This window comes from Acanthisitta chloris, unplaced genomic scaffold (genome assembly GCF_000695815.1).
Source record: "Acanthisitta chloris isolate BGI_N310 unplaced genomic scaffold, ASM69581v1 scaffold6185, whole genome shotgun sequence".
Classification (NCBI taxonomy): domain Eukaryota; kingdom Metazoa; phylum Chordata; class Aves; order Passeriformes; family Acanthisittidae; genus Acanthisitta; species Acanthisitta chloris.
The window spans coordinates 82,823-93,417 of record NW_008674189.1 but is presented as its reverse complement, the minus strand read 5'-3'; the positions used below and the strand labels follow the sequence as shown (position 1 = coordinate 93,417).

At 36.0% G+C, this 10,595-nt stretch overlaps 1 protein-coding gene across 1 annotated transcript in view; it reads right to left on the bottom strand.

Annotated features, from left to right (window-relative positions):
• CACNA1D (calcium channel, voltage-dependent, L type, alpha 1D subunit) overlaps positions 1–10,595 on the bottom strand; it is a gene marked incomplete at its 5' end in the record, with an annotated part of 118,408 nt that overhangs the window by 48,660 nt on the left and 59,153 nt on the right. The window contains 6 exon segments of the mRNA XM_009075230.1: positions 1,551–1,634; positions 4,112–4,141; positions 7,164–7,274; positions 7,975–8,133; positions 9,348–9,549; positions 10,231–10,463. Of these exon segments, the coding sequence (XP_009073478.1) occupies positions 1,551–1,634; positions 4,112–4,141; positions 7,164–7,274; positions 7,975–8,133; positions 9,348–9,549; positions 10,231–10,463 (819 nt within the window).

The following is a 10,595-nucleotide window of genomic DNA, read 5'->3' as shown; positions in this document are numbered from 1 at the left end:
GGGAAAGATATTCTAAATGACTGGTCTTTTTTACTCTCCTCAGATACTCTGCTCATCTACACTAGTCCTACTATGAAAGGAAATAGTGGGTAAGCTGTAAATACTTGAGCTGAAAGTCTAAATCCAAACTTTTCAGGGGAAAAAACCACCCTACACAAAACCAAACAAAGAAAAAAACCCAGTAAAAATAAATCAGAGGCAGCTTTTAAAAATCTGCTCCATGAAGAGTAATTATACCTTAAGAAATGTTTCAGTGGGACACCAGTTCTATACTGACTGACCCCCCCTGCCAGCTCAAGTTCTTTCAGTTCACAGGAAGATCCACTGCCTGCTGAGAACTGAGCAAAATCAGACTGAAACCTACAGGTCAGGCTAAGGTTCTTCTGCTCCCATGCTATAACATCACTCCTCTGGTTGTTTTTTTTTCCAGTAATGCAGTCAGTCACGAGATTCTCATAGAATTGAGTAAGATCAGAAAGCAATTTTAAGGTGGATCTGTTGTCCAAACACCTAGATGTGTAATGGACATCAGCCAAAATTCTGGTGCAGGATGGGCCCAAGTACTTTAAGAGTAATTCAAATTTCAAAACACTTAGTGCAGGACAGGGAAAGCAAAAGGAATAGGAAAAAATACACATTCTATTTCCCACAGCATGAAAAGCCTTTCTTATATGCCCCTCTACTGCTACCTCATGAGACATGAATGCTAACATCACTCTAAAGCCCAAAACCTCCCACAGAAAAAGAAATCATTATTTGTTAAACTGAGACCCTGAAACAATTTATAGAATCTTGAATTATCTTGGTCAAATGACCTACAAAACCCACTTGGCTTCAAGTAAAATAGTAACAGAAGCTTAATTCCTTTTTTATACATAAAATTTTTAAATGTTTTCTGTACATATATAGAAAAACATAATTCTCACTGTCACACTGTGCTGTGTGCATGTGCAAGTACACAGATATATAGATAGATAATAATAGTTTATACAAACATCTGTATCAATGTTTTAGTCTCTGATTCCAGGATTAAACATACTTTTCTAAAAAAGGATTTTTGGGGGGATAAAGTTTACATTTTCTGTATTTCTTGATGACAGCAATTATTTTTTAGTGCATGAACAGTTGCTACTTACATTAACTTCTGTTATAGCAATATCAACGACGCTACCAACAACAATTAAGGCATCAAAAGTGTTCCATGCATCAGTGAAATAGTGCTGTTAGGACAAGCATTCAGCAGAAAGAGAGCAAGAGAAAAACACAAACAGAAAAAGAGAAGAAAAGGACAGTGTTATAACACAGAAACACTCTAGGCTTCTCTGATGTACCACTATACAATTTAATCTTTCCCTTTCATAGCTAAAAAAAAATTGGTAGAAAAAAAAGGCTATTTATTTCCCATATCAACATAATTGACCTATGACTGGTCTGTAGTCAAACTTTAGAAACATCAGATCAAAATCTGTGACTTGTCCAGATGATGGAAATAGTGGGGAGACAGAGAAAGAGAAGTAGGGACTGGGGAAAGTAAGCTGGGATATACTCACATCAGCTTCACTGAGAACGACGTCTACTATGCTGCCAATAACGATGAGGGAGTCAAACGTATTCCAGGCATCACTAAAATAGCCCTGAACAGAGCAGGCAGGGTGCAAACGTTTGTGATTACACATGAAATGTCAAATATTTGCATACTTCTGTTTAGTTTTGCATAAACAGAAATTAGTTAAACAAAACCTGTGGTCTAATGAGAAAACAAAACAAAACCAAACAATATTGCCTACTGAAGGAAAAGCAACATATATGTGCATGTGTGTGTATATATATACTTCATATATATACATGTACAGACACACACACAGACACACACACACACACACAACACATGCAGAATACACTGTTGGATAAGCACAGCATTGGCAAGCAAGTCATCATCCAAAACTGGCTTTGGACTTCCAGCAAGGCTGAAAAATTCTAACATATATATCCTAATGAGCACAACAAGATCCCTTTCGTAGTATTTCTGCAAGATCAAGCCAATTGAAACCTCCTTAATGCTAAGGATTTTATGATAGATCTATCTAAGTGACTGGTAAAAATATTCAAAGGGTCAAAGCTCATTACTGGCTAATCATGCACAATTATTAATGTGAAACTGTGCATAAATATTAGAGAACTGATTTAATCTTCTGTTCATCAACTAGGTTTGAGATAGGAATTCATACTACTTTTGCAGTCTGATTCTGTGACCAGTGAAGTCAGTGTTAGGAACCACAGCAACCTGCACAATTTCTTCATGCTTTTGGTTCAGCCAGTCCAATGTCTAAAAATTCATTTTCATAAATTGCTTAATCATCCTTCGGACATTTTATGGCTTTAAATATATTCCCCATGTGTATGTTGCTGGGACATTGCTGCAAAGGGTTATCAAGTGCTATCATGCAATTAGCTGACTATTTGCATCAAAACTGCATGTTTTGAGCAAAAAGATATTTCAGAAGAAGCCTTGCATTAGGTTCCAGGATCAATGTGTCACTGGGAAAAAATCAAAATGTATTACACTCTTGAAAACAACTCTGTGGAGAAAACATATGGAGGTTTTCTGCAATATGTAGATTTTGCCTAGTTATTACAGAAATCCAGAACTGCAAGAATTCCTGAACTTGCTCTGTATCTCATTCAGATATATTAATTTATCAGCCAACCATGACTAAGGAATGTGCATTACATGACCAAATGCACATTTTGTACTCATACATTCTGCTTTCCTGGTAATTAATTTTAAAATACTAACCTGACAGTCTCTATTTAAGCCCTAAACTAAAAAATGTAGCAAGAAGTTTAAAATTACAAATGTGTTAATCTAACCTTATGTCTAGTTACACTTATTATTACACTGTTTACTATAAGATAATGTTTTAGCTGAGTAATTGAAGTTCTTACATATTTTCCTAGCACAGAAAAGCAAAATCAGTCCCAAATATTTTTTAGAATTGGACTGATACTTTTCTCACTATTTTAAACTGTTTTAAGCTTTAGTAACTTCAGTTTCAAGTAATGCACTTGAGTGCATTACTATTTGAAAAAAAGCTAATTTTGTGTGGAAATTTGCTCTCGGAGACTATGAGAGAGCTGCTACAGTAGACAACAGCTCTAGAGTCTATTCTAGCAGAGGAAGCACTGAGCAGAGTCAGGAGAGACTCATTATGTCACTAATGCTTCTCTCTTCTAGCTCTTTCACAACACAAATTGCCATAATCATTCCTTTATTTAAGGAAGGAGCTGTAAGAGGAAAATAGATCAGGGTGTGATGAACTCTACAGCCCTTTACAGTGCATGCTTTGGTTCTTTGGGATTAACCATCAATTCCAGTTTTGGGGCAAGAGCCAGTGTCCATGGATTTGGCCTCCTGAACAAAAGCTCCTGCACAATTCCCTATCACTCCTTCCTTACTCAACCTGCTGCATGAGAACAAATTGCTCCCAAAGTTTTCCTAAACATTATGCTGAACCACCTCAACAATACTGAAATTTATGATCCTAACAAGATTAGCAGCTGCCAACTAAATCAAGGGAGCTACTCTCATAATATTCTTCCTGATCATTCATAGTCCTTATTTCTAAGTAACTTCCTTGATTTTAAAACAGCAATGTTTATATATACACACAAAATAAGAGACTATTGGCAAACAGCAAACACACAATCACCACAATCCTGAGGTGTGCTATCCATCTTCCTCTATAACAATGGGAACCAAAAAAGGTCCTCCAAATAACAGTTAATTGCAGCTATAGAAAAAGTTACTTTACTAGGCATGCTACAATATAAAGCACTGAAATAACAAATTCACATTTTGATTTAATACAGCTAAAATACTTTACAGCTAAAATACTTCACACATTTAATTATTTATTTTATGAAACCTTTTCCATCAGTATAGACAAATATTGTTCAAAGTAATATGTAAAGCAAAAGCACAAATAAACAAAAAACTAAGAGAAAATAAAGATGGTTTTGGAAAAGGGAGGAATGGACAAGTCACAGCAAATAAACATCATGCAAATAAGTTGTTTTCACCACTGCAATGACCCAAGATCAATTCACTTACTAGCCATCTTTCCTTTTTTTTTACAAAAATCTGATGTAAAACGACATGGAAAATTATTACAAGTTTAAGCAACAGCTAACTATCATGAAGCTGTACATACGGTATGTGTTGATGTATTGAGATTTCACAGCTGTATTTTACTTTGTACTGCACTAAACCATGCTAAGTAACAGACTTTAGCAAATGTGAAGAACAATGTTAAGAAAAAAAGGCTTTCTCTTTTAAATTATATTATGAAAAATTTGTTCATTAACAAATGCTGGAGGACAAAATCTCAAATCCTGGGGAATACGTACGCATAGAGAATTAACACTAAAATATGTTTCTATAGATCTAACACGTAAATATTTCAGTCCCTTTAGTGCTCTGTTGAAAAGTTTAGGGCCTCATTCTGCAAAGCACTGTGATCCAATCTCCCAATCAAGTGTGCCAGACACTTAGCACCACCTTTAATATCTAGCACCTATTGAAGTTTTATGTATTTCAGAGCTGGAAGGCAACCTGCAGTGCCTTGGCTTCAAACAACACAGGATCATAGCAAGAGCAGCAGTAACTTAGAGTAGCCTTAAGTTTACATCACCAGTGAAACCAAAAGATCACAGTTTCCACAGGATTCTTGTCAACATATTAAGGGGACACTGTCAAGCAGATGAGATAAAAACTAACAGGTTTTTTTATATATTCTTATTTTTAGAGAGTAGTGGAATTTTTATTTGATGCTTTCAAATAATTTTTAATGCAGAAAATTAATAAATAAAACTGTTCATTCTGTCACACTAGTCTAAGGGACCCACCAGTGACAGACATAGAAGAAATTAATCAGTCTTGCCTCGTGGACCCTAAAGAAGAACATTAAGTTGTGTTTCAGATTGTTCCTACTATTATTAAACCTTAATAGGAGTTAAAGAAATTGTGGTTTTAAGCATGTATCTAGTTTAAAATTTAGAGTACTTAAAGACATTCATGTTCTGCTTCAGACTGCTAGCTGATTTGTAATTATTAATGAACTATGAAAAAGATGTTGCCAATAGGTGTTTTGGTAAAGAGTATCTGACAATTTAAGAGGTTCCAATCTCCTAAGAATAACAGGAACAACCTTAGAAATATTTAACTCCCTTCCCTTCCTGCTAATTAGTCTCTTCCAAAAGTCTGATTAATACCATGGCCTTTTAACCTTGTCCTGCTAATTAACAAGTTTAAGGTGTTCTGCATCTAGGAGGGAACAAAATTGAGGAAATGAGGACCTTTCACTGGCAGTGTTTGCCCTTTAAACTCTCAGGGTTCAGATCCAGGGATCTCTCACAGTAAAAGCATCCAATCAGATAGAAAGCATGTTGCAACAGAATTCAAACTCAAATCGTACAAAGTCTTAGAGACCAGTATTAAGACATTGCATTTGCTAACAAGGAGGAAGCCCACAGTACAAATGGAGCACTGTGATTTGTACACTCATGATCAGACCACTGTATTTTGCATTAGCTGCTGTTTCTGACTACAGTCACAAGTGCATGGAGAACCATACAAGGATTCACAATCTTCTTTCAAAGAGCAGATGATTAGATGCAGCAAAACCTTCTGTGCAAAACAAGGATATAGAACAGGAAATACAAATCAGGAAAACACAACCAGCATACTCATGACACTGAGGTCCACATCTCTGAGCTATCTCCTCTGGGGCCTCATATCGTGCTATTTTTAATGTGAAACCCTTTGCATTTAAATTAGATAGCTGACACAAAAATACAAATAAATTCATTAGAAAGGTACAATAGACTGGACAGTGCAGAGCGAGACTACGGGAGAGTGGGTAAGCATTCACCCAGAACTCCACAGTTCACACCTCAACACCAGATCTCGAGTGATGCATGATTTGTTCACTTCTGCAGGCAAATATGAGCTCACTTTAATCAAGTAGCTCAGGCTCCACAGCCAAGCTCAATACTAAATGCAAGCTGAATAAATAGTTTTGAAAAGCTGATAAATAGTCATACACCTACTCCACACTGAGCTGAGGGCCAGCCATGCTGTAAGATGAGACCTAGCTGGTTTAAAGCAACAACAAGACTGCCCACACAGCCTACAGTCACCCAGGTCACTACTTCACACCGAGAAAGGGCACAGTTCACAGCCAGATACAAATACAGATATCCTGGTTACTTTCAAAGAAGGGCAGTGGAAAATGAAAAGTACCAGCCTTAGATGGTGAGATCAGAAAACTTCAAATGGCACATCTGGTTTTTTTCAAACTCCATGTATAGCAAGTGAACATACTTTAGTTATTTACATAGATATAAGCCCCAAATAAACATTGATTTCATTATACTGAAAAAAAATTTAGTTTAGTTTTTCATCATTAACTTTTGCACTTCATAAATGCAGCATGAGCACTGAACAAAGACTGTATTAGCTGCCACAGTGTAATTTCATCCTTTTTTCAATTAGTAGTTATAGTTACCAATTTCTCTTACAAATCTACTTTTGAAAATGTGTCTGTGTTATTCATTTTGACAGTGTCCCTTTAAGGCAAGGAATCAACTACTCAGCGTGGGGCCCTCTACCAAATATTGGGTATCTAAATAACTGAAAACATAAAAACCTAAAAAGGCTATTGAATATGCATATTATTTATGTGTATGTTTGTAATACTTGGCTACATTTTATAAAGTAAAGAAATAATTTTGCATTTTAGATTCAGAAATATAACACAAAACACAGGTCTTTACTGGAGATTAAATTAGTGTAAAGTAATAAGTGTAGTACCCAGAACAGGAGATGTGGTAATGCCTGTAACAGGAAATGCTTTATCTGATTTAGAAAGGGACATTTTCATTACCTCAAAATATTCCAGATCTCATCAACCACTTTGTAAGATTTTTTTTTCCTGATATCTGCATTTCATTTCCTCAAGTTACATTTCTATTATGATTTCACTGACAGATAAATGTGGGAAATGTTGGTTCTTTTTGTTCTTTGACTAATACACAGCTAGTGTGAAACTCACTATACTTAATTCCTGTGGTGATAGCCTAATTAAAGCATATCTTAAACTTACCTTGGGTTTGAATGCAATCACTTTCAAAACCATTTCAACAGTGAACACTCCTGTGAAAACCATATTCATAATGTCCATTGCATCATTAAAGAGCTTAGACTGTCCATAGTGCTGTGAAGGAAACATAAAACACTTATAAAAGTAAAGGCTTTAAAATATTAAGTGAAAGAAATGCAGCCTAACACAGAGCTGGAAAAAATGCAGCCCAGGAAAATATTTTCTAGTAAAATTTATGAAGCATACCAATATACATGCAAGATTAGCTGAATAACTCTGGTCAAGCATGGAATTGACTAAATCTGTTCTGTTTAGGCACTGAGTGGAACAAAACTGTCATTCCTCAACATCCTAAGGAAATCCCCAGGGAAATGGTTTTGAGAGAAAAATTGTTGCCTCGAAAAAGGAGTATCAGACAACAGCATTTCCCTGAGTTTTAATTGCAAGGTTTTAAAATTACACAACCTTGTGTCACACCTGCTTAGAAAGCCTGAAGTACGTTAGTCACCAAATAACAGTGTGTAGGAGGTGTATTTTTAAGAAAATAGAGTGTATGCAAGTTTACTGAAAAAAGTAGAATGGTTCTGTAAACTGGATTTGAATCATTCTTTTTCTTATCAAAATCTAAAATACTAGGGTAAAGAAAGAGACAACTAGAACATGTAACAGAAATGTGCTATGATCAGAAGTGCTTTTTTTAAAAAATTTCACTTCATAAAAAGAACACACTGCCATAAATTAAAGGCATTATATCACCCACATCCTTCCCTGCAATTTATGCCAACAGCTTCAAGGGGTTTTCTGGTTTTCCTACCTGCATAGCCAAACAAAGGGTGTTCAGCATGATGAGGACAAACATGATGTATTCAAATCCAGTAGAATTCACCACATACCAGAACTTGTACTGGTAAGGATTTTTGGGAATATATCTACGGAGAGGACGTGCCTTCAAGGCATACTCTACACACTGACGCTGCAAAGCAAACACATCAAAACTGTCAGAATATACCTAGCAGCTAATCAACTGGTAATACAATTAAGTGCAAGTTGTTAAATATAACTCTCAAAAACTGGCAGTCTATCTACTTGATGTAGGGGTTTTTATTATTAAGGGCTAATCAAGTGAACAAGGAACTTACCAGTCCTCACTCAGTTCTCTACAACTGTGTCTAACCATACACATTACTCAGCCACATGCAAAGAATCAACTAATGCTCATGGAAATTGAGGTGCTTGCCCTTATACAGTGTAGTAACACACAGGAATATACTATAACTTGTATGCACAGTACATAGCATGACTATTAATAACGTGACTATTAAATCATCTATAAGCCATGGTTTGCCTTCAGTACATTTTCAACCACAGCATAAAACCCCAGAGTCAGGAAAATAAATTCTGAGGAAGTAGTAATCCTAATAGTTCCTTTAAACTGCCCAGGAAAAAAACGTGTCACACGGTTTTGTCATGTCATGTAGGAACATCACAGATTCACCTCATAATCTATTAGTGCCTGAAATCTTCATGTAGGCTGGGACTTCCACTTGTCTCTTGAGGAATGCTTACAGAAGCTGACTGAGAAAGGCACACAGCTCAGAATAAATGCTGACTAAACTCTCATGCTCAGCTTGAAATGAAGTGTGTTACAGTCAGCCAAGAATACCTGAAAAATCGTGGCTGGTGACTGATCAGTTCCTCAGTCAAAGGATTAAACAGTAAAAGGGGACAGATGTTAGTCATTTTAATCTCAATATTCTCAGTGAATTTCTAAATAAATGGGGGCAGGGAGCAGAACACTTTGAACACTTGAACTTGCAACACTTTCAGACTATTCAGAACATAAAATTTACTTTCCTGTTCTTATTGTAAAACCTATCTCTGCCTAGGGATAACCTGGCAAGTGTCACATTCTTCTTAATGTGACACCAAAACGCAAGACACTAAGAAGCTAACAAGCTTAATGAACACCTTTCACAACAAATAGACTGATAGGTTGGACTTATGGAAAGAGGAACATACAATAACCCTAACACCCAGCTAATAGTGGAAAAAAAAAAAATCAAATTAATAACTACTAAGATACGTGTTTGGTGCCCTCTGCTGACCCAGAGCAGGAAGGAAGCTCTTCATGCATAAATAAAAAAAAAGGATACTTTCAAAAGTTAAGAGTTCATTATTCATTTTAACCTGATTTTTGTCCAGCTCACAGTTCTTGTACTCTTGTTCTCCCTGTTCTTGAAATGTAACAATCACAAAACCAACAAATATGTTCATCATAAAGAAAGCAATAATGATGATATAGATGATGAAAAAAATGGAGATCTCCACTCTGTAGTTGTATACAGGTCCTACATTCTCGCCATTTGAATCGATGGCTTTGTATAGTAGTCTGAAAAGCAAACAAAATTTTGTTTTTATTATCACTGAAATGAGAAAACAGTAAAATATGCAGACTCAGGACAGGTTTCAGAAATGGGCTGCTGCTCACTGTTACCTCTTTCAAGTTACTGACAGCGCTTACAAGAATATTGAAACTAGAAGAATCACAACACACATTGTTAGGATCTTTTATTCTCAAAGAATCAAGGTCATGACCAGATGGTTGTAGTTTTAATTTATTTATTTCCCCACATAAAGCTATTCTCAAAGACTTTTCTCACTTAGGGAAATAACAAGTGGCAGTTTGCTCTTCCCAGGTTTCTCTATGCAGTGGACTAGTGCCCGATTTTTTAGTAAAAGCTTTACTCAAAGGCCTAAAATTTTCAAACTAGCATTACTGAAGTGGCATCAATGGATAAACACCTAAAATTATTACTTTTATTAGAGCTGAGGAGTAGCTCATTATAGCAAAAGTAGCTGGAAGATTGGGAATCAAACAGTATAAAATAGTCCATCTTTTTTCACTTTCCCTGAAATACAGAAAAGGTTTTATCCTTTCTGTCTCAGTAACTTTTTATACCGTCACTCAAAACTGTTTAGTTGCCCAAAAATGCTTGGTAAATGATAGTGAACTGTTTTGGGAAACACAATGGTCTTAACAATGCTGTGAAAATATGGAGAAGTCACTCACGCTGGCCAGCCTTCAAAGGTGGAGACTGTGAAAAGGGCCATCATAGCAGACAGAACATTATCAAAGTTGAAATCACTATTTTGCCAGACCCTTTCTTTGACCATTGGACTATCAACATCTCCATCTTTATAAACGATGTATATCCCTCTGTGGGAAAGAAAATATAATTAGCGAAATATTAAAGTAACCTCAGAGTTACTCAATGCTCTATTCAAAACTGTTTCTTTCGCTCCCTCCCTACACTTGTATTTCCGTGCTAACCTGTGTTTTCTGGTGCATTTAAGGTGACAATTCCAATTTACACAAACCTAAATGGCCTGACACATGCCTGCCCATAAACAGTTTAAGTTACTCAGAATATAATG